Source organism: Rana temporaria, chromosome 6 (assembly GCF_905171775.1).
Source record: "Rana temporaria chromosome 6, aRanTem1.1, whole genome shotgun sequence".
Lineage (NCBI taxonomy): Eukaryota > Metazoa > Chordata > Amphibia > Anura > Ranidae > Rana > Rana temporaria.
In genome coordinates this window covers 103,510,843-103,538,782 of record NC_053494.1, presented here as the reverse complement: position 1 = coordinate 103,538,782, position 27,940 = coordinate 103,510,843, and the positions used below count along the sequence as shown (strand labels likewise).

The 27,940-nt window shown below is 42.3% G+C and overlaps 1 protein-coding gene across 1 annotated transcript in view; it reads left to right on the top strand.

Annotated features, from left to right (window-relative positions):
• Window positions 1-27,940, top strand: part of HECW2 (HECT, C2 and WW domain containing E3 ubiquitin protein ligase 2) — a 336,744-nt gene that overhangs the window by 158,674 nt on the left and 150,130 nt on the right. The window contains exons 4-6 of the mRNA XM_040358472.1: window positions 12,519-12,626; window positions 17,688-17,782; window positions 20,871-20,943. Coding sequence (XP_040214406.1) covers window positions 12,519-12,626; window positions 17,688-17,782; window positions 20,871-20,943 — 276 coding nt within the window. The remainder of the gene's footprint in view (window positions 1-12,518; window positions 12,627-17,687; window positions 17,783-20,870; window positions 20,944-27,940) is intronic.

The following is a 27,940-nucleotide window of genomic DNA, read 5'->3' as shown; positions in this document are numbered from 1 at the left end:
CTAACGGTACAGGCCGACTTTGCCTCATTGAGGGGCCAATGGATGGGTCAATGTATTGTAAAATCATAGATGAGAATCTTCTTCCCTCAGCCAGAACACTGAAGATGGGTCGTGGATGGGTCTTTTAGCATGTCAATGACCCAAAACTGCCAAGGCAACAAAGGAGTGGCTCAAAAAGAAGCACATTAAGGTCATGGAGTAGCCTAGCCAGTCTCCAGACCTTAATCCTATAGAAAATATATGGAGGGAGCTGAAACTTCAAGTTGCCAAGGGACAGCCAAGAAACCTTAGGCCTCGTACACACGACCGAACATGTCTGCTGAAACTGGTCCGCGGACCAGTTTCAGCAGACATGTTCGGTCGTGTGTACGGCCGACCGGACAATTTTCCGGCGGATCAGACAGGTTTCCAGCGGACGAATGTTTCTTAGCATGCTAAGCAACATGTCCGCTGGAAGCCTGTCTGTCGGACATGTTCGGTTGTCTGTACGACTTACCGGACATGTCCGCTCGGCCGAAAGCCCTCGCATGCGTCAAAGTGATTCGACGCATGCGTGAAAGCATTGACCTTCCAGGGTCACGCACGTTGCCGCCGCGGCCACGTCATTGCGTTACCTGTCTGCGCGGATTTCGGTTTGATGGTGTGTACAACCATCAGACCGAAATCTCCGAGCGGACATGTCCGATGAAAACGGTCCGTGTGTACGAGGCCTTAAGGGTTTAGAGAAGATCTGTAAAAAAGAGACCAAAATCCCTCCTGAGATTTGTCCAAAGCTGGTCACTAACTATAAGAAACGTCTTACATCTGGGCTTGCAAACAAGGATTTCTCCACCAAGTACCAAGTCATGGGGATCAAATACTTATATTACTCACTGAACTGCAACTCAATTTATAACCTTTGTATCATGTGTTATTTCCCCGGGATTTTTGGTTGATATTCTGTCTCTATCATTTAAAATACACCTATGATAAAAAAACATTATGACCACCCACCTAATATATTTTTTCCCCCCACCAAAACAGCCCTGAACTGTCGAGGCATGGACTCCACTAGACCCAAGAAAATATGCGGTTGTATCCCACAGCAAGCTGATAGTAGTAGATCTTTAAAAGTCCTGTAAGTTGTGAGGTGAGGCTTCCATGGATTGGACTTGTTGTTTCAGTATATCCCACAGATGCTTGATTGGATTAAGGTATGGAGACTTTGGAGGACAAATCAACACCTCAAAGACACCTTCTTCCATTGCTATGTGTTCCAGTTCTGATGTCTATATATCCATTGTAGGCACAGCCCCATAACAACAAACTGTCATGCACTGTGTGTTCTGTCACCTTTCTATCAGAACCAACATGACCTTATTCAACAGTTCAGTAGCTACAGTAGCTGTTTCATTAAATCAGACTACAAGGGCCAGCCTTCGCTCCCCCGTGTGCATCACTGAGCCTTTTTCGCCCATGACCTTGTTACTGGTTCTCCGATTTTCCTTTAACCACCTCCCGCCTGCACTATAGCCAAATGACGGCTAGAATTCGGGCCTTATCTGCCTGGAGGGCATCAATAGACATCTTTTCATGCACGAGCTGCCCTGTGGGGCGTGCGTAATCTGCTCTGTGATCATGAGTCTGTGAGACTAGGCCATTGCTTGAGTTTGCCCCAGTTACTTTTCAGTGGTGATAATGTTATTCCTATTTTAAATGGGAGCCAGACTGAAGATGTGAATGGATTTATTTTTTTCCTACCAGTGTGCTCATTTCAGTGTGCGTCGTTCCCAAATTCACCTTCGCCCTCATTGCATACTTGTCATTTGCACAAATTAATAGGAGTAGCCTCTGACAAAGTGGATAAAAATGTACAATCTTGGGTTCTCCCCATAATACCCTTTTGTGTTATTACCATTATCTAATCCGGAAGAAAATGCATCATAAGTTATAATTAGTAAAGAATTGAACAGGGACTTTGACTAAAACTGGTGCAATTAGAATCTAGTTCCAGTTGTGCACACTTAGCTTCTAACTTCAGCTTGTTCAATTAACCTTTGACAATAAAATCTAGAAGCTGATTAAGTAACACCAGATTCTGTGTGCACCAGTTTTAGTAAATCCCTCCCAAGTGTTCTTTGCCCACCATCACCTTTGCCACCATTGAGTTGGATGTTGATGTATTAAACACAATTTATTGTCACTGACACTGCTTAAAGCTCAATTAAGCCATCTTCATTTTTTACTGTAGTACATTTAGGCTGCAAATACAGAAAAAGCATGCCCCTTTCTAAAGGCTGAGTGCAGCAGCAAGGGTTACAAAACCCAGTGCTGATGGGAATTGGAAAGTTGGACTGGACTTCTCTCACACACAAGTAGCAGCCCAGCTTTCTGAAACTCCTCTACCTGAACACTGCTGTAATCAACAGTGATCACACGCTCTTAGTGCTGCTAGCACAGGATTTTGTTTTACCTTTACTGTAGCATATAGATCACATATGTCAAACACAAGGCCTGCAGGCCAAATCTGGCCCTTCAGCCCATTTTATTTGGCCCTCGCACCTCTCCGGCTGATGAAGAACCCCCTTGTCTCTGCCCTACCTTGTCTCAACTGTCAGCAGCAGAGAGGTGGACAGAACTCCCCTGTCCAATCCTGCACTTCTCTGTTAAGCCATGGCGAGGCTCATATTTGCACCCCCATCTCAATGCACCCCCCATTGGCATCAATTACGTTACATCCCACAGGACGTAACGCGTACGGGGGGAGGAGTCACGCAGGACGTCACCTATGATTGCCGCTGCCTGCTTTGTCTCTGCATCGCACTGCACGCTCCAACAGCTGACACTCGGCTAACGGAGTGTCAATACATGTGAGTCTCCATTTTTAATGTGTCATCTGAATAAAACGTTTTGTATCAGAGAGCACTAGATCTCCTCTCTTTTATCTTTTATGGTGGAGTACACTGCTGTAATATATGTGTTTGCAATACTGAGTTGCCAACCATCCTATGGAGATCTGATGTAAAGGGGAGGAGGGGGGGGGGGTTTTGGACATCTGCTAATAATTATAAGCGCAATACAGGTTGAACCTCACCAACTATGTAACAATGTAACAGTTCTATGCCTGTTGAAGATGAGGGTCACTCACTGCTGGTATCATTCAATAATCTTTATAGGAAACTGCTCAGACAGAACACCATGGCAGAACCATGGTTTCTATGCATTAAACCTTCACAACCTTCACAAATTCTATGTGAAAAACCTTCTGAAGTGCAGCTTACCCTCAGAGCCCACCTTTTACCTATCTGAACCCGATCTTTCCATCAACGGGAACGAGCCATTGGCTCCCACTGCTGTCAATCAAATCCAGTGACACAGGGCTAATGCTGTCTGTTTCAATGGATGCAGCAGCAGGACTCGGGAGTGCGCCCGCATGCGTGCCCCCATGAAATGCGGCTCTCTGTGGGGGCACTCGATGAACAGGAGGAGCAAGGCGCACCACTGGGGGATTCCAGAAGAGGAGGATCGGGCTGCTCTGTGCAAAACCCTTGCAAAGAGAAGGTAAGTATTAGGGCTGCACGATTCTGGTCAAAATAAGAAACCCGATTCTTTTGCTTAGACAAAAGATCACGATTCTCTCACGATTCTCAAAAATGTAATGCCAGAACCCCCCCCCCCCCCCAAAAAAAAAAAAAAAATTATTAATAAACCTGTGATTTATCTGAAAATATGAATATATGAAAAAAGAGACCAGTGATATGTCTATAATGTTAAAGATCATATAACTCCTATGAAAAAAGAAATAAAACTTTTTGATTCTGATTTTTTCATAGGAGTTATATGGTCTTTAACATTATAGACATATCACTGGTCTCTTTTTTTATAGATCAGAAGCAGTACTGCCAGCAACCATTGGGTGGCGCATGGATACACACAGTTGTACAGAACTGTGAGAAGGTTTAATACATCAGGAGCAGTACCGCCGGCAACCACTGGGTGGCGCATGGATACAAACTACTGTTGTGAGAGAAGCTCAGACATCTATCCAGCTAAGCAGGCTGCTGACGTCGTTTTCAAAATCGGCGGCATTTGCGTTCCACGCTGGTTACGTGGAACCAGCGGTGAACACGGAAGAATCGCGGGTCATCCCACGGGGAGATCGCGGGCAGGGAGAATCGAGATCGCGATTCTCTCCGCGATTAATCGTGCAGCTCTAGTAAGTATAACATGTTTGTTATTTTTTTTAAAAAAAACCTTTACAATTACTTTAACTACTTGCTGACCAGCTGCTGTCGTTATTCGGTGGCAGGTTGGCTCCCCTGCGCTAATCGTCGTAGGTGTTTGGCAGGCACTTTTAAGAGGTATAGTGGGCCGCGATGTCCGCCGGGCACCAGCAATCGCTCCTGACAGAGACAGAACAGAGATCTGTCCATATAAACAGTAGAGAGTGATTGTCTGTTCCTAGTAATTGGGAACAGTGATCGGCCTCCTCCCCCAGTCAGTCCCATCCTCCCACAGTTGGATAACACTCAGGAAACACATTTAACCCCTTGATTGCCCTCTAGTGTTAACCCCTTCCCTGCCAGTGATATTTATACAGTAATCAGTGGCTATTTTTTAGCTCTGATTGCTGTATAAATGTCAATGGTCCCAAAAAAGTGTCGAAATGTCCAACCTGATCGCCGCCATTACTAGTTAAAAAAAAGTAAGTATAAAAATTCCATAAATGTATCCCCTACTTTGTAGACGCTTTTGCGCAAACCATTCAATATACACTTATTGCAATTTATTTTACCAAATATATATATATAGAAGAATATGTATCTGCCTATACTGATGATAAAAAAAATGTTTTATTTTTTTTAATTTGGGATATTTATTATAGCAAAAAGTAAAAAATATAAAAAAAAATTAAATTGTCGCTCTTTTTTTGTCTATAGCGCCAAATTTTTTATCGACAGAGGTGATCAAATACCACCAAAAGAAAGCGCTATTTGTGGGGGAAAAAAAAAGACATACATTTTGTTTGGGTACAGCATCGCATGACTGCGCAATAATGCATACTTGCCTCCTTCCATCCCATAGTGTGCCTGTGCAGCAACACCCAGTACACTTCTAAAGAAATTACCCCTACTTCTGGATCCATAGCCTAATCAAAATCCATGAAACATAGATTTTCAGGAAGTTGTCAGAGTAGATCAGGAAACACCTGGGTGGGCAGGTTCAGCTTAGGGTAGGTAGTCTACAGGTAGTTTACAGGAAAACGTCTCCTTTTATCTCTTGCTTATAGGCTCATGTAGACAGATGTAGAATGTTTCTTTTTGAAGTGTAATGTATTGCAAACGACAACGATTGGCCTGCTTTGCTGTCAAACGCAGGAAAACACCCACAAGCCCTAATTGTGTGACACTAGCAATGGCAACAATTATGCCCTCTACACACGATCGGTTCATCCGGTCTGATAGATTTTTTTCATCAGATATCTGATGAAGCCGACTTTCATGAGTCTTGCCTACACACCATCAGTTAAAAAAACGATCGTGTCCAACGCGGTGACGTAAAACACAATGATGTGCTGAGAAAAATGAAGTTCAATGCTTCCGAGCATGCGTCGACTTGATTCTGAGCATGCAAGGATTTTTAACCGATGGACGATCGTTTTTTTCTATCAGTTTTTTAACCATCAGATAATTTTAAAACAAGTTCCTATTTTTTTCACCGATGGATAAAAAAACGATGGGGCCCACACACGATCGGTTCGTCTGATGAAAACGGTCCATCAGACCGTTTTCATCAGACGAACCGATCGTGTGTACGCGGCATTAGAATGAGAAGTAGGTGAAGAATTATTGCCAGCTAGTGTAGTGAGCCATTAGCAAATGCACTGTCTGTGACTGTAGTGAATGAAGATAATGTACAAGAAACTGATGGTTAGTTTCAAATGCAGAGAGCACTGAGGAAAGTAAATGTCTGGCACAGTTTATGCACTCACAATACCTTACTGAATGTCTTGCCTATGTATAAAATGACTCCGCTCTAATTTATTGCCTGGGATGAAGGGAATAGCTTTAAAGGTCGTCTGGTGGATTTAAATCATTTATGCTTACAGCCACTGACCAGTCTGTGTGATCAGAGTCATGCTGACTTCCAATTTGTTCACAAAGGCCTGTAAAAATTTCAAGTCAGTCATTGGAGCTCCATTTGACCAAATTTTGGGTTATACACTTGACTTAGTTGAAGAAAAGACATGTCTACATTTTTGCACAATTAAAAATAAATAAATGGAGGCTGCCAATATTGACCTTTTTTTGAAGCTACTAGTTGCCTGACTGCCATTCTAATCTAGTTTCTCCTACACATGTGTATTCGTTTTCGTCCGAATGCATTTTAATCCGAATTTCAGGGATTTTCATTTGTTAAAACAAATGCGAAACTCCCCGAAATTCAAACGAAAATGCATTCGGAGGAAAACGAATGCACATGTCTAGTAGACACTAGATTAGCATGAAATCTGGAATCCAAAAGATCCGAAATAAAAAATGCTTTATTTTTGTTTCGTTGCGACAACAGTTCCATATAGATAGGACATTCGACGCGACCGTGAGAGAAAATATTTGACATTATAGAGACATGAAGATTTCGACGAAGCACCTAAAAACATACGATTGCTGTTTGCGGACATTTACAGTCAAATGCTCCGCCCATAGGCTATAGAAGAATTCTAATGTTGGTTGACTAGTAATAATAATTAATAAATATAATTATTACTAGTCATACAACATTAGAATTCTTCTATAGCTTGTGGGCAGAGCATTCGACCGGAAATTAACGATTGCGGCATCGTACAGTTTAAAGCGGGAGTTCACCCATTTAAAAAAAAAAAAAAAATCTCCCCTTAGCTTCCTGCTCGTTCGGTCTAGGGGAATCGGCTATTTATATTAAAATATGTGCAGTACTTACCCGTTTTCGAGCTGCATCTTCTTCCGTCGCTTCCGGGTATGGGTCTTCGGGAGCGGGCGTTCCTTCTTGATTGACATTCTTCCGAGAGGCTTCCGACGGTCGCATCCATCGCGTCACTCGTAGCCGAAAGAAGCCGAACGTCGGTGCGGCTCTATACTGCGCCTGCGCACCGACATTCGGCTTCTTTCGGAAAATCGTGACGCGATGGATGCGACCGTCGGAAGCCTGTCAATCAAGAAGGAACGCCCATTCCCGAAGCCCATACCCGGAAGCGACGGAGAGGATGCGTCTCGTAAACGGGTAAGTACTGCACATATTTTAAAATAAATAGCCGATTCCCCTAGTAATAACGAGCAGGAATCTAAGGGGGAAAAGTGCCCTCTAAGGGTGAACCCCCGCTTTTACTGCTTCGTTGAATCTTCTTAGAACATCCGACAGACACCATAAGCCTTCAATTGACAGATTCAACCTTTAATTCGGATTTTTGGACAAATGCATTTTTTTAACTAAACTTAAGGCCCCGTACAGACGAGCGGACAGTTCCGATGAAAACGGTCCGCCGGACCGTTTTCATCGGACATGTCCGCTCGGAGATTTCGGTCTGATGGTTGTACACACCATCAAACCGAAATCCGTGCGGACAGACAGCGCGGTGACGTGCGCGACCCTGGAAGGTCAATGCTTCCACGCATGCGTCGAATCACTTCAACGCATGCGAGGGATGGCGGCCCAGCGCACATGTCCGGTAAGTCGTACAGACGACCGAACATGTCCGACGGACAGGCTTCCAGCGGACATGTTTCTTAGCATGCTAAGAAACATTTGTCCGATGGAAACCTGTCCGATCCGCCGGATATTTGTCCGGTCGGCCGTACACATGACCGAACCAGGACCAGTTTCAGCAGACATGTTGGGTCGTGTGTACGAGGCCTAAGAAATAAGAACACATTTAGGGAGTAGCTAAATAAATGTATTTTTTGGACAAAATTGAAGTTCCGAAACAAAATATTTCAGTGTGCACATGTATAGTGCCTACAGCACCCTCTAAGTCACTGACCCCCAAAAAGTATCCAACTTAAGCCAGCCATTGATGGATTGAAATTTGGTCAGTTCAGCAAGGACTGTTCGAAATTTCGATTGATCTATGGCCAGGCTGGTTGTACAGAAGTTGATCTCTCAAATGACTTCTGTACAACCAGCCTGTTGGAAAATTGTCTCTCTATCAGTGCCACCATTTATAGATGCTGATGCTGATGAGAGTAATCCGACAGCAAAGAAATCTCCCCACTCAGAATACAATAGCACTGTGGGAGGGAATCCCGCACCCACCTTGAATGTTGCTGGTTGAATGAAAGAAAATGAAGCATATATGGCCTTCTTAAGAAGTGCACTTCTGCCCTGACTTACCCTGAGGTACTTTCTTTTCAGGAGCACACTGCTACATAGCAAGACCTCTCATTCCCATTCCAAATCTGTTTGATTATTGTTGGGGGACCTCAGTGTGGGTCACCTAGGGCCCCTCTTTTGGGGGCACGGGAATCATCTCTACCCCTTGGCAAAAGTGAATTCTGCTTTTATATCCTACACGGCTGTATTATATTTCATTCATCGCAAATGAAACAATTCTGCCATCTCTCTCTCACAATACCCCTGACGAAAGGATGGAACTCTTCCTGAAACGTGTCGGGATGAGGAGGAGATGCTGTCACTAGTGTATTTATATATATATATATATATTTCTAGACTCACCATGCTACTTATCAATATTATTTTAATGTTTGTACTATTACTATGTATTTGAAACACATGTAATAAAACTCATGCTTTTATGCAAGTCTACTAGCTGGTCTCTAAGTTGCCTTTAAAGTCCTGGGGGCAGATCCACATACATTTGCATGGGCACAGCGTATGTGAGATACGCTATGCCGCTGTAACTTACTTTGCAAATCTTTGAATCCTGAAAGAATTTGCGCCGTAAGTTACGGCGGCGTAGTGTATCTCTTGCGGCGTAAGGGAGCGGAATTCAAATGCGGCGAGTAGGGGGCGTGTTTCATTTAAATGAAGCGCGTCCCCGCGCTGAACGAACTGCGCATGCCCCGTCTGTCAAAACTCCCAGGGTGCATTGCTCCAAATGACGTTGCAAGGACGTCATTGTTTTCGACATGAACGTAAATGGCGTCCAGCCCCATTCACGGACGACTTACGCAAACGACGTAACATTTTCAAAATTATACGCGGGAACGACGGCCATACTTAACATTTAGTACGCCACCAGATAGCAGCTTTAACTATATGCCGGAAAAAGCCTAACGGAAACGACGTAAAAGAATGCGCCGGCCGCTCGTACATTCGTGGATCGTCGGAAATAGCTAATTTGCATACTCAACGCGGATTACGACGTGAACGCTACCCAGCGGCCGCCGGAAAATTGCATCTTAGATCCGACGGCGTACGGATCCGACGGATCTAACACAGATGCCGTTGTATCTTGTTTGGTGGATACCAAAGCTTGAGGATCTGCCCCACGTTCTGTAATTAGGGGTTACTACTGCTTTTCCATGCTCATGAATTTCTGACCTCGCTAAAACTGTGCTTGCTGAATATTGTTTTCAGATCCTTGACTATCATTCTTAGAAGGAAGATAGTACTGGCAGTGGCTTTCCTTTTCTCAATACAGGTCTTCTTCAATGTTTTATACATTTTTAAAGGGGGGGTCTTTGTTGTGGATAACATGAACAATTTATGCTGCATAGAAGTTAAGAAATGAGAAAACAGCGGAAGGAGGTTAGGATATTATAGTAAGAAGGAAGCACAAGCTAAGAAAGTATTCTACGGTGTCAGTGATGTCAGCTTATTTCTTTTTTCTGAAGTGACCACATAGGATGCTATAAATAACCATTACAAGGAGACTTCTCAGGAAAGTGGGTGGCCACAAATTCCCTTTGAGAGTCATTTCCTATGTTAAGGATATTGACACAACCATTAGAAGCCATGGGAACTTTGTGACAATTTCAAGAAATGAAATAGAGATAAGTGCCTGAAGACTGTAACTTTTAATGTGCTTCAGAGACAGATTTTTACTTAAGATTAATTAAACTGGAGCAGTTCAGAAAATACAAATAACTATAATGGGCAATTTAGAGAATTCAGTTTAATTTGAATAAATTCCATAAACCTGTGCCAGGATGTGTTTCAACTTAAAAGAACATGTAGTATGTATGCTAGAAGCACAGTCTTGTTTTTTTTGTATTTTTTTTTTTTATGGACAGCAATTCAAATGTCCCAGGTATTTCAGATTAAAAATGTATTATAGTGGTTGTAAAGACCTGAAGCTTTTTTACCGTCATACATACTATGCATGAAAGTAAAAAACCTGCTTGCAGCATCACCCTGCAGCCCCCCTAATACTCACTCGAGCCCCATCTCCATCCAGTAATGTGCACGAGAGCCAAGGCTCTCCCAGGTCACTTCACCCTTAATGGCTGAGACACAGAAGCGGTAGCTGTTTTCTTCCACTGCTGTCAATCACAGCCAGCGAGGAAGGAGCAGAGGTGGGCTAAGCCATGCTGTGTGTGTTTTATGAGATAGAGCAGGGATCCTCAAACTACGGCCCTCCAGCTGTTGCGGAACTACACATCCCATGAGGCATTGTAAAACTCTGATATTCACAGACATGACTAGGCATGCTGGGAATTGTAGTTCCTGAACAACTGGAGGGCCATAGTTTGAAGACCCATGAGATAGAGCTTGCATAAGTACCCCCGTAGCAAGTGACTTCCGATGGGGGAGGGGCCAGGAGTGCAGTCGGGGGACTCAAAAAGAGGAGGATTGGGGCTGCTCTGTGTAAAAAGCATTGCACAGAGCAGGTAAGTATACTATGTTTATTATTGTAAAATAAATACAAGCTTTTAAAGTGGTTGTAAACCCTTTACAACCACTTTTACCTACAGGTAAGCCTAGAATAAGGCTTACCTGTAGGTGTTTGAAATTTACAAAAGAGACAGGCACCGATGTCTATGATGCCTGCGCCGTAGAGAACGGCATAGGCGCACTGTAGAAATCTTTAGAAACGGCAATTGTACCGTTTCTAAAGGAGATCAAGCTGTGACTGGTGGCTTTGGCCAATCACAGTGCTGGAGTCGCGATACCCAGAAGGAAGAGGGTGAAAGATGGACGCTTTGTGGAACACGAGACCGCGGTGACATCGCAGGCTTCGGTTTCAGGTAAGTGACACATAATGGGCTACTATGCGGTGCATAGTAGCCCATTATGCTTTACCTTTGCAGGGAAACAAAGAGGGAGTAAAACCCATCAGGGTTTCCTTCCTCTTTAATATCACTTTAAATATGCATTTCTCAGTGTTGGTCTTTTTTGGATGCTTGCTTCTCTCAGCACCTCTGCCATTTAGAGCATGTCTTGTATTTAAAAAAAACATTATGAATACAAGGCATTCTCTGATTGGAACAATGCAGAAAGTTGGGCTGGAAGACATCACAATCTCCTCCTCACCCAATAGGAGAGCACCTTGAATTCATTGATAAAATCCAAAATGTTCTCTGAATGGTGGAGGTGTTGAGCAAAAAAATTGTGATAAGTATGAAAGAATATACTCCCAACAGTCTGCCATGAGCATTGCCACTATCCCAGGTAAATTACATTTTGTATATTGTTTCATTGCCCACAAAATCCCATTTTCTGGAGGTAACCTTCTTTTTGCAATTGTGATAAGTATACGAATGATAAGTCACTCGTGCAGTACCCAGATGAGACCAACGCTGACTGTCATGCGGTCAGAATTTCCGATGGAAAAAGTCAGATGGGAGCTTTTCATCGGATATTTTGACGGTGTGTATGCCCAATCTGACTTTTTCTATCCGAAATTCCGACGGACTTAGATAGAGAACATTTTTCTATATTTTTCCGACAGAAAAAAATCCTATTGGAAAAACTGTTCGTCTCTAGGGAATCCCATCACACTAAAAACCACGCATGCTAAAAATCAAGTCGACGCATGCTCACAAGCATTGAACTTCATTTTTCTTGGCTCGTTGTAGTGTCGTACGTCACCGCGTTCTTGACCGTCCGAATTTGGTGTGACCGTGTATATGCAAAACAGCGTGAGCAGAATTCCGATGGAATTCCTTTGGAAAAACCATCAGAGTTTATTCAGATGGAAAAAACGGTTGCGTGTACAGGGCATAAGTATCACAGGCTACTACAGTACATTTCTGCGTCCCCAGCTGCCCTTTGTTTGTGAGATATAAATAATTAGATGTAATCAAGCTGGGCCAATGTAAGATCATTCCTGGAGTTCAGCTTTAAACGTCAATTCATAGTGAAACGGTGTCTGATTCTAGCTTGTGTGTGAAAGCTTTAATGGGCATACATCATTTGTACAATGAGAATCCAATTTTATGATTTACAGGACGCTACATAGGATACAAAGAAAAATGTTTTAAATATAATATATATATTGCTTTTTTGTTTCACGTTTTCTTTTTTTGCTATACTAATACTGTATATATTGGTTATAAGGTGTACGTTATATATTGGTTAATAGCAATATCTTTCACTTTTAGATGAAAATTCTCCGGCAAATTTTTGGGATTCCAAAAACAGAGGTGTAACAGGAACGCAAAAGGGACAAATTGTCTGGAGAATTGAAACCGGTCTATATTTTATGGAACGTAAGTAAATATTTTTGAAACGCATTGGGGTTGATTTACTAAAACTGAAGTGCAAAATCAGGTGCAGCTGTACATGGTAGCCAATCCGCTTCTAACTTCAGCTTGTTCAACTAAACTTTGACAAAGAAACCTGTAAGCTGATTGGTTCCTATACAGATCTGCACCAGATTTTGTACTCTTCAGCTTTAGTAATTTAACCCCATTGACTTATGTTACTACAGAACTTTATGCATATAATCCATAAATGATGTTTTGTTACAGTGTACAATCTGTACAATCAGACTGGAACTATGGGCAAAATTAAAAATGACATATAAGATGTGTTCTGTCAGGAGCATCAAAAGTAGCATTTATTTTTTAGTAACGCCTAACCGAGATCTACTAGTCTGTCTAACACTAACCTCCTCAAAAGGTTGACAATGTTCTCCATGGTTATAACCCTTGTCAGATTTTTTTTCGCAATCTGTGTCCTATTGCGGAAATTTCCCTTCACTTGTCCCATAGCCAAACAGGAAGTGAGAGGGAATCCTTGCAAATTCAGTGAATTCTTTGGGGACCCCAGGTCACCAGAACTAATGGCCCCATAGGAAAATTTCCCCTCCTATTACATTTCCGGGGACAACCCAAAATTTGCCATTTTTCTTTTACTTTCACTTTCAATGACAATGGTAGGTGTAGCATACCACCATCTTACCAAGTGCTGTGTACAAAGCTGTGCCTGGAGTTTGCCGCCAGTCCAAGAACAACCATTTATAAACAAGTACATTGGATTTTTTTTTCAGGGGGAGAATGGAAATGTGTGTTGTCATCTGTAAACCCATGTATGTCCCTGCTGCAAGTCTTTACACTATAGGTAGGCAACCTCCACACTCCAGCTGTGGGTAAACTACAAATCATATTAGACATGGCAAGACTGACCACCACAAAGGAAGAGGCATGATGAGATTTGTAGTTACCACAGCTGGAGAGCTTAGGTTGATGACCCCTGCTTTGCATATTCATGCTTCATGAAAGCTTGTCATCTCACCACTTTTTAAATGTTTTTTTTTGAAGGCTTGTATCTCTCAACCAACCGTACAAAACAAAATGTGTTGATCTGTCATAAACAAAGTTCGGTTCACACAGCAGCGGCACGACTTTCGGGGGCGACTCTGCAAGTCGTCCTGAGGACGACTTCAGAGGCGATTTGCAAAACGACTTCTGTATAGAAGTCAATGCAGGTCGCCCCGAACCGCCCCGGAAGTCGTACAGGAACCTTTTTCTAAGTCGTCGCTCCTATTAGAACGGTTCCATTGCATTGAATGGGACGCGACACGTCAGGCGGCTGAGCCGCCTGTCGTGACGCCCCAGTGTGAACCGGGTCTAATAGTTTTGTTTGGTGTTTTTGCAATCTGGTGGTTTTAGATTAAAGAGAGCCTTATGTTTTGAATTCCTTTACCCAAAACTGTATAAATGAGGATTATTGAGATTAGTTTAAAATCTCTTGATTTTACAGCAGTTCCACCAGATGTTTGAATGTTCTCTCTTCCTTATGCCCTCTAAAGTATTGACTACGTTTTCCAGGTTAGAAGCATATACCAATCAGTCATAATATTATGACCATCAACCTAATATTGAGTAGGTGCCCCCAAAACAGCCCTGACCTGTGAAGGCATGCATTCCCCTAGACCTCTGAAGGTATGCTGTGGTATCTGGCACCAAACTGTCAGTAGCAGATCCTTTAAGCCTCTGCTGGCTTGCCTTCTCATAGTTCATCTGGTGCCATCTCTTCCTACACCAACAATAGGAGCCACACTCCGTGTCATCACACAGGCCCCGATCTCAGCTCGTCCCCTACTCATTATGCCAGTGGCACAGAAAACAATCCGCTCCAAAAGTTCATGGATTCAGGCAAAATCCAACTTCTCTGCTGGTTATAAATGAATGGTTGAGCCAAGGAGAAAATCAAAATCCGATCTCCCCACCCTTGGATATAGGAGTTGCATACCAAGTTCAACACATTTTGAGGCTGATTTATCCCAAATCAAGAGCAAGTCCGCAGACCGCCCTGCCCATTTGAGGGCCTCTGTCAAGACATACACCCATTGCCCCATTTACTTTAAGCTTCTAATCCTACACAAATGGGAATCTGAACCTTGAACATCACTCATACATTCTCAAATTGACAGCTATCATCTGTGTATGCAAGTCTCTATACTTAAGAACAAGGCTTTAAAATATCATATTGCTAGTCCTTATGTTCTTCGACACAATTCACCCATAGGTGCCCAGCACCTGCTGGAAATGCCAATTACAACCAGAGATGCTGCTCCATAATTTCTGAAACTGATCAAGGTCCGTTACAGCGGACCCTTGAAATACATATACTGAGCTGCATCCCTGATACACCCCTTCCTCTTTATCCCCTCAATTCACCCTCCATCCCATATTCCCTTTTTCTCCACCCTACCTCCATATATCCAGAGGCTGGTAAGATGGTGTATGATCGATGTTAAAGTGTATCTAAACAAACAGTTAACCCAGACTTTCTCAACCTTTTTAGGCTGTAAGGATTTAAGGAAGAGACCTCTGGAACCACTCTAGTTTTATGTGTTTCACTAATATTTTTGCAGTGTCAATGGGCAATAAAAAGCTGTCCATTGCATTAATCTGGGAATTTACAGATCACTGCTGTCTGTGAGGAATACTGCACTCCTCTAAATTATTAAGCTGGCCATACATGCTTAGATTTTTCATTTGAATGTTCATAGAAAAACTGTTCGTCATTCTTTCTTGCCCTTATTCATTTTTGTTTGAGAGACCATCATTTTTTATATAGCACTTACCGTTTTTATCGGCGTATAACACGCACATGCGTATAACACGCACCCTAACTTTAACCTTCCTGGCGGTGTTCCCGAGACTGACTCGGGGTTAGATTTTCCTGCTACGATCGGTAACCCCGAGTCAGTCTCGGGCTTGCCTCGCTAGATCCACAGGCACTTTTTACTTACCTTGTCCCTGGATCCAGCGATGCCACCGCGCTGTGTGAGCGAGCGGGACCTCGCTCGATTCACATAGTGCCTCCGTGTGACGCCGATCTCCGTTCCCTGCGACGTTACGACGCACGGGGACGGAGAACGGCGCCAAATTCAAAAACGTAAACAAACACCTTACATACAGTATACTGTAATCTTATAGATTACAGTACTGTATGTAAAAAAAACACACCCCCCCTGTCCCTAGTGGTCTGCCCAGTGTCATGCATGTCATTTTATATAATAAAAACCTTTTTTTCTCCCTGCAAACTGTAGATTGTCCATAGCAACCAAAAGTGTCCCTTTATGTCAAAAATAGTTTTAGATCAGCTAGAAAACAGCGATAATAAATTATAATCACTTGCAGAATTGTGCGATAGCGATTTGTGGGGAAATTCGTCATAAAAAAAAAAAAATAATGACAGCAACAATTCTGCAACTGAGCAAATTTCAGTGATTTTAATTTGATTACATTATTGAATAATTTTTATTATAATTATATTATTATTTGTTATAATTATTTATTATATTATAATTTATAATTTTGTTTTTAAAAAAATGTCATACCCGGGATGCCTATTAGAATCTTGTTTGGTCAGATTTAAGTGAGTTATTTCTAAAAATTACAGACCTACAATATAAAACGCCAAATTTCCTTGCAAATAATGGTACCGCTTTCAGCACCTTTTTTCTGAAAGAATCATACCGCCAGGGAGGTTAAGAGGGCAGTTTCAGGAAAAGAACTTTCCACCGCCCCCTGTGTATAACGCGCAGGCACAGTTTACCCTCTATTTTCAGGGTAAAAAAGTGAGTGTTATACGCCAATAAATACAGTAAATACATTTTTTACTGAATGACAGTTAGAAATTTGTAATTCGTTTTGGACCGTAGTAACGAGAAAACCTGAAAGAGCAGGATGGAACGTGTTTCTTGAATGAACAGTTTGACACCCACTAGTCTTTATAAAAGTGAGCGCTCCAAAAAGGAAAATAGCAAACAGAAAATCAGCACACGTGACATAACTTGCAGTCTTTAGGATGTGTCTATTGTGCAAATTCCTCTTTTGTTAGTAAATTCTTACTCTGTCCTGTCCTCTTCAACCCGCCACTATAATCTTCTGATGTGGTGGGGATTAATACAACTAACAGGCTTCTATGAATAGAGAAGATTGGCACAAGTTGTGGAGGCATAATTGGGCTTTCTTGATGAGAGCCTGGGATAGCCTATTCATTTTATTAACCCCAACACTTTGGAAGAATACAACTAAGCAGGGGTGTGGTAGGGTGTAAAGGATGGAGGAAGATTTTCATTAACAGAAGAGGAATCAGCACAAGGGACTGTATGTTTTGTTCCTTATGCTAATTTTTCTGTTTGTGATTTTGGCTGCACTTAGGCTTTAAAGTGGATGTAAACCCTCACATATACCCAATGAAGTGAACAGCCTCAGATGATAGATATAAATGAAACTAATTTCCCTACATAAATTTTACATGTATATTTGCTGTGTTCGGCTTGCTATATTCTTTAGAATTCTAACATTGTGGTAGAATTTTTACTTCCTCATTCAGCAGTAGGAGTGTAGTCTTGGCTTACACTGTGCGACAGCTGATTGGAGGAAAGGCACACCCCCCCCCTCCACATAGGTAGAAGAGCGAAGATACTTTTCAGAGCTGTGCTGTTACTAGACAAGCTCTCTGCTTATCTATTTATAGCACCCACCCTGATAAAAATTTCAGAAGTTATCATGCTAGCAGAGGAACGAAACAGCAGAAAGACACAAGACTTAGGGCTTTGGAGAGAGATAAGTAAACACTACAGATATATGTTCTTAGGTCAAATTTCATGAATCAGGTTTACATCCACATAAACTTTTTATAAATATTCGTTTTTAGCTATGCCATAGTTCAAGTGAATAGGAATGTAAACTGTATAATTAAAAAAAGTATTCTAAATTTATATTTCTTTAATTACTTTGAAATAAATTACATTTTATATTCCAGTTTTTTTTCATTGTTTAAGAGCTTATTTTATTTTGTCTTTACAGCTGAAATAAAAATTTGTTTCAAGTATTATCATGGAATCAGTGGATCTTTGAGAGCTACAACACCCTGCATCACTGTGAAAAATACATCTGCTATGGTATGTGTAATATGAACTTTGTCATGGTCAGGTACTTGTTCTTCTGGTTTCCATACCTTTAAAGTGGTTCTAAAGTCTAGCATTAAGGTAAAAAAAACACCCCACTAACTATTCCCCCTTACCCTTAAACACTTACCTGAATCATCTATCGATCCAGAGTTGTACCCAGCAGCAACTCTTCTCTCCCCTCTTCCTGCTCTCAAAAGCTATGCTGAGAGCAGCGGGAGCTATTGCTGCTGTCAGTCAAATCCTGTGAGGTGGGAGCTGGGGATGTGGATGAGCCATACTGTGTGTGTCTATGGCAGCATGAATTTTTTATCATTGAGTGTCCTTCTCTATTCAGTTACTTAATATTTGTTTTTATTATCCTATATAATGCTTTCAAATCTGTTATTTTTTTTGTTTTCAATAAAATGTAAGGCACAACAAAAAATACCCTTGCAGTGGGCCCCCTCCCCCTGCACTGCAATGCTTGTTAAAATGGAAGAGAATCCTAACTAAATATTTTTAAAAACACTCCCTCCCTGATCCTCCTTCCTATTTTGCATACCCTATATAAAAAAGATTTCTGTATTTACCTATTTTTAATCCAGTCCAGTTGCACGATCGAGTGGCTCAGGTTCTTCTTTGTAAGAGAGTGGCTGCTGTAGGGGAGAGGAGGGAGCACCAACAACAGCTGGGCCTTGGGTGCTTATGGGTGACATTACGGCTCCCGGAATTCACAGATGCTATCAATTGTTTCCTTACATAAACGGAATCACGTGACCGGACTAGATTAAATTAGGTATGTACATAGATCTTTTTTTTTAAATAGGGTATGTAGAATAGGTAAGAATGGGGGATTGGAATGTGTTTAAGAATAGTTAGGCTTTTCTTATACTTTAAGTCTAGGGAATTACAGAAGAGGATGTGTTATTTACTTGACTTTCTGCTCCCGTGTCCTCACATACAGTGAAGGGCTATTGGTTGGAAAGGACTATGACTGTGGCCAGAAGAAGCTTACAGAGGAGTTGCAAGGATCAAGGAGACCTGCTGGATCGGGGAGTCGGTTAGGTAATACGGCCTCTTCTGCACCCCTCTAGACTTAGGTCCAGATTCAAAAAGCATTTACGCCGACGTATATCAAGTTACGCCGACGTAAGTGCAAATGTGCGCCGTCATATCTGTGCGCCAGACCCACAAACAGATATGCGCCTAAAACCAGGCTACACACCGCCGACGTAGCTTTCTTACGCCGGCTTAGGGTGGGCGTACATTTAGGCTGGGAGCATGGTGCCGCTCCCATTGATTAGCCATTTAAGCATGCAAATGAGGGAAATAAGGCGATTCACGAACGTGCGTGCGCCCGACATAGGCTACGCGAGGTGCGTGTAATTTTTTATGTCCGGCGTAAAGTTATTCCCCATAAAGGAGGCACAACCCAGCAGCAGACATGCAAAGGTCTGCACCAGGGAACACAAGCCGGCGTATTTTACGTTGTACGTGTGTCTGGCTGGGCGTAGGTTACGTTCACGCCGTACGCAGTGATCCGGCGTAGTTTAGGCAGTTGTTCCGACGTGGTTGTGAGCAGGCGCAGGGGGATGCGTCCACGTCACGGCGAATTTGCAGGTCGTGATACGTATCTGTCTGGCGCTCGGCCCATCATTTGCATGGGGTCACGCCTCGCGCCCACTTCCACCTACGCCAGCATAGGCCTTCGAAACCCACGCCACGCTCAGCCATTCACAGGAAACTTCCTCTGATTGCCTGAGGTGAAAAGGCAGGTGGATGATGTCACAATCTCCATTTAAGCTCCACCCACTTCTCCACTTTTGGTTTTAAATATCTTAAGGTTGTTGCAGGATGGGGAGTAATGAAGGAATTGCTATATACTGTATTCATAAGAATATACTGTACATAGTTATGTGTAGCAATTGGTTTATGATTGCATTTAAATTGGGATTTGCATTTGTATACCTTTGTGTGTTTATGCAGGGACACACAAAATGTTTTTTCATGTCTTTTCATGTGTGATTCGATGATTGATTTTTAACAACTTATGATTTAGTAAAAGCAGCGAGATCCCACCCACAAAAAATGTATCTTTACAGTTAAGCCCATCGAGGTGAAACACGTCAAAAGGGCAGTTCCTGGTTTGGGTTGTAGCTGGTAAAAATGTTATCCAGTGACGTTATTGGTGTGTAACTTTCTGTTCATCACAATTCATTATTTGATTACATTATAATGACCCTAAATAATTATCTATTTTTTTTTATGAATGAGGCTAAATGTATATAAAAGTGAACCCTTCCACTAACCTTAGTGTTTGAGTAAAACGCGATGGAAGGTGGAATGCTCAGGTGGGTTGCCCGTGCCTTAGCTGCATCAGTAGGTTTGTAGTAGTGGCTTTGTTTAGTGACAAGGGGCTGAAAGACTGCAAGTCCCATCTCAAGAAAAAGAAGCTGGAGCAGATTGGCATCTCTGAATTACTACTTAGTCCTGGGAGATAGAAGATACTGCTTGACATCTAGGTAACACTTTAGCAGACACAACATAACATTGTTGGATAGCAGTGATTCTAAGCAATGCTGCTTTTTTACATTCTGCTCAGTGGTAAAAATGATTCACCATTAAATGTAGCAGGCTCTAGTAAATCCATCATTCTACCCTTTCAGTCACAGGATAGAAAAGAATACACACTTATGAGTTATGGTTGAAACCTATTGCTCAGACACCTTATGGCAAAAAAAATAACTGTATATTAAGAGCCGAGTTAACATCCGAATTGCAATGTAATGCGCGGGTTAGAACTCTGCGTTCTCATGTTGTACGATTTTACAGCCCATTCATTTGAACTGGAACGGGAAAAAAGTAGTATATGCACTACCTTTAAAAATGCACCACACCAATTTGGTGCCCACGTTTGCAACCTGCATTTAGGTGCCAGTAACAATGCATTGGCAACTTGGCACCTGCTTGCAAAGGGCAGTGTGTTTGAGTGCATGAAGCACACATGGAACGTGCCTTTTTCACACTGCGTTCTGGTGGGAACCGGCCCTAACGTGTATCTTTTTATGTTATTTACTTATGCATCCCCTTTTCTTTCTAGATGGGAGCTGATGGCACTGAAGGTTTTTCTGCTAGTCAACAATGTAGAAAATTAGCCAGCTTTACTTTATCAGGTAATTACTTATTTTATTTTTAAACCCGAGCCGATCAAGTGGCCTATATTCCAATCAATATTCAGGTTTATACCTTATCAACATTTATGTAAAACCATGTTTTTCAGTTTTGTAAAAAATAGGGTTGTCCCGATACCACTTTTTTAGGACGAGTACAAGTACCGATACTTTTTTTCATGTACTCGCGATACCGAATACCGATACTTTTTTTTAAATGCAGCCACGTGTCCCCAAATGCAGCCCTGTGTCCCCAAATGCAGCCTTGTCCCTAAATTCAGCCATGTCCCTAAATTCAGCCATGTCCCTAAATTCAGCCATGTCCCTTAATTCAGCCATGTCCCTTAATTCAGCCATGTCCCTAAATTCAGCCATGTCCCTAAATTTAGCCATGTCCCTTAATTCAGCCATGTCCCTAAATTTAGCCATGTCCCTTAATTCAGCCATGTCCCTTAATTCAGCCATGTCCCTAAATTCAGCCATGTCCCTTAATTCAGCCATGTCCCTAAATTCAGCCATGTCCCTTAATTCAGCCATGTCCCTAAATTCACCCATGTCCCTAAATTCAACCATGTCCCCATAATTCAGCCATGTCCCTTAATTCAGCCATGTCCCTTAATTCAGCCATGTCCCTAATGCAGCCTTGTGTCCCCTAAGACAAAGCCAAGTCAATCTCCCCCCCCTCCCCCCGCCGCTGCCGACATCCAGTTACTATGCGCTGGGGGAACACAACAGCTGTCATTTGCATTTGAATAGCTGTGTGTTCCCCCAGCGCAGACAGGTCACCCGTCTATGTGCCCGGGCAAGGGGGAGGGGCTATACATGACGGCGCGGCGGGGGAACACACAGCTATTCAAATGCAAATGACAGCTGTTGTGTTCCCCCAGCGCATAGTAACTAGATGTCGGCAGCGGCGGGGGGAGGGTGGGGGTTATTGACTTGGCTTTGTCTAAGGCGGCAGCAGCTCTCCTCTCCCCCATACGAGGACTGCTCTGCTCAGTTCTCCGCCCCCTCTCCACCCGCACTCCACCCCCTCTCCCCCCGCACTCCACCCCCTCTCCACCCGCACTCGGGAAAAAAAAAAAAAGTATTCTACCAGGCATCGGGAGTATTTGCGCGAGTACAAGTACTCGCGCAAATACTCTGTATCGGTACCGATACTAGTATCGGTATCGGGACAACCCTAGTAAAAAATGTGGAAGGGTTAGAACCCTCGTCAGGATTTTACTGCTGTCTGTGACCTCATTGGGGAGAATCGCCCACAGCCCTGGACGTTGTGACAATTGTTACAGAAAGTGATGGGAAATCTAAAATGTTTGCGTTACCACTGGATTGGTGGGGGGCAACATCTTTAAATTAGGAAATTTGGTAACAGTAATCTAATATTGGATATCCCTTGCTTTTGGGAGATACCATCCTACTTCCTGCTTTGCCTCTAAGACAGAAAGTGAAGCAAAATCTCCCCAGGACACAGGCAACAAAAAAAACAACCTGATAGGGGTCATGACCATTTCATACTCCCTTTTGGATTTGATAGATAAACCAGCACTAAAACCTGTTTTATATACTATATGTTATCTATCTAATGTGTTTTTAATAATCTATATTTTCTATACATATAAGGCCCCATACACACGGGAGTATTTATCCGCGGATACGGTCCAGCGGACCGTTTCCGCGGATAAATCCTCTCGAGGATTTCAGCAGATTTTAATGTGATGGAGTGTACTCACCATCGCATTGAAATCCGCGCCGAAATCCTCTGGCGATGACGTGTCGCGCCGTCGCCGCGATTATGACGCGGCGACGTGCGCGACGCTGTCATATAAGGAATTCCACGCATGCGTTGAATCATTGCGACGCATGCGGGGGATCCCTTCGGACGGATGGATTCGGTGAGTCTGTACAGACCAGCGGATCCATCCGTTGGGATGGATTCCAGCAGATGGATTTGTTCTGCATGTCAGCGAATATCCGATCTGCTGGAATCCATCCCAGGGGAGAAATATCCGCTGGCGTGTACACACCATAGGATCTATCCGCTGAAACCCATTTGCTGGGATTTATCTGCGGATGGATTCTATGGTGTGTATGGGGCCTCAGTGTTACAGCAAGCAAGTATTTAGATGTTCAAGCTGTGTAGAACTGAAGCCTGTTAATAATTAAAGTGAATAGATTCAAATGTGAGGTATTCCCAGAAAATGCAAGATGATATAAATTATATATCTGCTTGGCTGATCTTAATGCCAATGTGACATACACAGGCCTTTGAAATGTACATCTTTTTCTGCTGATGTGATAACATTTGCATATCAAAGGAATTTGTTTTTCTTTCCTTGTCATCGTAAACATATCACCCACTTCAATGAAGAAATAGTATAAAAAATATAGATAGAAAACGTCATTATGCAAATATAGATAGTAGTGTACACATACTTATTGCTTTCCCATCAGTGTCATTCTTAGAGACCTAGGAGCCTCTGAATCAAGGACATTAGGTGTACTTACATCAGTCAATACCTAAAGCTCTAGTACACCCCCTATGTTCCTTAACTGAGGAGGACATGTAAGAACTTCACTTTTATTGCCTCATACACATGACCATTTTTCCCGTTGGGAAAAATGCCATGACAGCTTTTGACCGGGAAAACCGGCCGTGTGTATGCTCCATTGCAGTTTTTAAGCCAGCAGTTTGCCTATGGGGAAAACCTGCGATGGAGCATACACATGGCCGGGTTTCTCGACCAAAGCTCAAATGGCAGTTTTCCTGCCGGGAAACCCGGCCGTGTGTAGGGCGAAAAAGCTACCTAGCAGGTTCTCGGTTTTCTCCTCGGTTTTCCCAGCGGACTTTTTACCGCTGGGAAAACCGATCGTGTGTACAAGGCATTAGAGCTGGAAGGTGAGATTTATATAGGTGGCTTCTGGGCGACACCTAACAGAAGGCATAAGATACATGCTTGCACTTTTTGGTTCCTGCTTTTTGCTTGATAAACTTTTTTTTTGAGAGAGGTGCTTGTTAAAGGACTTCACTGTGCTCTAACTATATCTGTTGCGGCCAAATACAAAAAAACTACAGTCCATACTATGTTTACAGGACCCTTTTGTGAAAACAATAACAAATAGATATATGGGTGCGCTAAATAACTAAATTAGTGCCTAAACCTATATAGATCAATGTAAGGCTGCTGTCCCTTTAATTGTGTCAACCACACTATAGTGATAATCAAGGTAAAAAAAATAATAGGAAAGGTGCTGCCCTTTAAATCAACCTAAAATAATACATCAACAACAATGCAGAAATAGAATGATACAAAAACGCAATAACAAGTCAGAGCAAATAATCCATAGCATAAAAAGTCCATAAATCGTTTCAGGAATTATAGTGCTCAAATCTTCAAATTACTGTACTACACCAAGTGAAAAAAATGTATGTCTATGCGCCCCCCAGAATATTTCAGCCACCAAGTGACCATCAAGCGGAAAGTAAACAGATCCACTTCTCATAGGAACAGATTCCAATTCTCCAGAAGCTCTGCCTACTCCCACTTGGCAACACTATAATAAAATGCTCCAGGAGGGACCACACACGGATAATATATAGTGTAGTATAATTTTTTTTTGTAGCTTCCAGCTGTCTCTCACTGTCAGTTCACTGTACAAAAGCATGCGTTCCACTATATGGAAGTTCTAGGAAGTGTCCCAGCAAATGTAGTGTGAGGCTCGTATTTCAATGCATTTCGCGACTACGCGCATCTTCTATTTCCTGATGACGTGTGTAGTCGCGAAATGCATTAAAATAGGAGCCTCATACTAAATTTGTGGGACACTTCCTAGAACTTTTATAGATGTATTAGTTTACACATTTTAGGTTCATTTAAAGGGGCAGCACCTCTACAGAAACATTTTGCCTTAATTCTAGGTAAATGTACACATATTTGTAATAATTGCACATTACAGTACACAGGATCTTGGACAATGGATTAAGCAGCTGCCTTAGGTGATTGGACACTGGCAAACAAAGTCCTAGCATAATCCTAGCACTTCCAGCAAGCCTTATTTTTTTTGTTAGCGTGCTTGGGTGTATGGATGTCTGATCTGAGATAAGCAAACCATTTTCTGCACAGGAAGACTTCCAATCAGCTGATATCGCTACCAAGCTTAAAGTGGTAGTTTTTTTTTTTTAAAATCATTGTTTTTCTTTATTGTTTGCGTATAAAAAAATACAAAAAAAGTGTTACATCTTCATATATATTATAAACAATACACAACAATACGTTTTTCCCTATTTTCCCCTTATCTTTTCCTACCCTCGTTCTTGTGACATTGTGAATAAATGAAGAAACACTTATTTCTGAACTGTCATACCTCGCCTCGCCTCCCCTCCCACCCCAAAAACCCTCACCCACCCTCCCACCCTCACATTAAAGTGGTAGTTAACCTCAGACATGAAATAAGAACAAAACATATCCTTGTATAGTGTGTCTCAATTAAGAGCCCAAAAAACGTCATTTATGTCTGCTGCTTCGTTCTTCTGCCATTAGCACGAGTCACTTCTGACAAGTTTTCCTGACACCAAGCGAAAAATGGTGACAGGAAGGGCCTTCAGCTGATTGACAGCTTCAGCTCTATTCCTGTGAGGTTTGTGGAGAGGGGTGTGTCTCCTCCCTCCAATCAGCTCTCGGAGCTCTCCTCACTGAGAGGTATATGTAAGGGTTTACAACCATTTCAAGACTACCGTTTCTGTCCTTATTGACACAAAGCACACATGCATTGCCTAGGAGAAGCCTGTGTCGACCTGATCAAAGATTAATAGCTTAGGTTCCTTTTGAAAATGCCTCAGCTAGCCAAAACAATTCCTGTACAGTCCCTGTCATGGACTAATCTCTTTCCTGCTTAAACGATCCCTGTTGAGGATGCCTCTGATTTCAAGAACCCTGTGGACAAAGAGGTTAGAAGCCCTCTTCAAGTGCTTGTTTTCTCTAGCTGGTCATGCTTTAGATCCTGTTATTGTTTGGTTGTCTGGTCCAAAAATGTACCTCGGACCCTGGGCTTATCCACATGTTTTCCAATAATTAAAGTTGTTTATCTTTAACCATGTGCGACTGTGTGAATGGGTTAGTAAATACACTTTGCAAATATCCAGGATGGGTCTCCTTTTGGTGCACATGTGTTCAGTGTTAATCTGCAGAACGTGCCTTGTAAGAATGCCCTTTGAAAGGGAACATCTTTTTGGTGACTTCTTAATGGAAGTTACAGGAGAGAAGAAAATGGCAAAAGCTCATACAGGCAAGCTTCAGTTCCAGAGACAGAAATCATTTCTCAGACTTCTGGGTCCTGGTACAAGCTCTCACATTTCCACCATAAACCTGGAACCTTAAGCCCACCAAGTCTTGGAACAAGCTATGCTCACAATGAAGGAATGCCCCCCTTTTTAGAGTGGGGTGACACTTGTTGACCTTTGTGAGGTCTGGGTCCAGAAAGTTGTATTCAAGCACTGCAAACTAGAGTTTCAGTCTTTGTCCTACCCCACTTCAGGCTCTGCTCACAAAAGTGGGTGGATCTATATTCTGCTCTCCAGCAGTTCCTCTCACAGGGGGTCATTGTCCTCATTCCAGAAAAGGAGAGGTTTCATAGATTCTACCTCAACCTGTTCACAGCCCCAGTTTGACAGTGCGGTTGAGGACACCAGCAAATGTGACAGTTAGAAATTCAGGCATTCCAGGGATGTAATTGTTTTTTGCAAATTGATGGGTTTAGTTTTGCTTTATGATTTACTGCTGTTCAAGGGCTCTGGGCTTCAGAAAAATGGCAGCCTCCAGCATGAAGAAATGGGAGCAATGCTGGAGACAATTTAGAGCATGCACTAATTTTGGTAGCATAATTATTAATGTGGAATGTATGTTCCTTGCTAAAGAACATTATTTTTTATTATGTTGTTATGGGTAAAGTTCCACTTTAAGCAGCCCATAGTTTACTTGATTTTCTTTCCTTTCATCATCTACACATTCAGTGTTGAAGGGGGGAATGCCTTCCGCAGGGCTACTGTATTACATATAATACAGTGTATGTATAATACAGTATTTTACACAGTGTAATACAGTACAGTGATTACGGCTATCGGCTATAACATGAAAAAAAATCAGACAGGGTGGTTGTACCCAGGTTGAAGGATCAACTCAGGTACAATCAGTCTGCCCATAAATGGATCGAAATTCGGCCGGTCCCTGCTAAACTGGCCGAACTCTGATACATGTATGGCCGGCTTTAGATTTTCTACAGTTTCTTTGTTTCAAAATGGTGGGCTTCCCTCCCCCTTCGGATATAACAGTGGGGGCTGCTAGCTGGCCAGGTAATTAAGAACAGGAAGGGGTGGAGGAGGGACAGAGCTCCCTCAGCCCTCTGAGGCTGCTATTGCCACTAGAAATAATCACTGTCTTCTCCCGGTGTGGGTGGCTAAATCTCAATCCTGCAATGTGCTTGAGAACCAAGACTCTTTCACTCCTCATTGGTTCCTGCTGGTGTCAGTCAGAGCCTATGAGGCAGTGGCAGGCGGGTGTGTCTTACGGACACATAACTTACATTCCCCTCCTGAAATACGAATTTAATCATATTTTAATTTTAATTCATCCACTCCCAATCCCACTCATACAGGCTTTGAAGTAATTGTTCCAAATGTTTCATTATCCAAAGCGGAGTCAACAAAACCAGAAATCGTCTTTTTTCTTTGCATATTTTGTAACCATTCTTCACCTTTCCTCATTTCATTTCTGATTAACCTATAAAACCTTTTCAGTTTAAACAATCATATTTACATATAATAATGATACATTTTAATTATGGGATGCAATACAATATTTCCTGCTACAGAAGCAATTTAAGTTTTCCCCACATTGATACTGTATGTTTGAATTTTGACCACCATGAATATCTGGAGAATTCAGACCATTCATGTTCAATCTGTTATAGATTCTCTTGTTCATGTTTAAAGGATAATTCCACC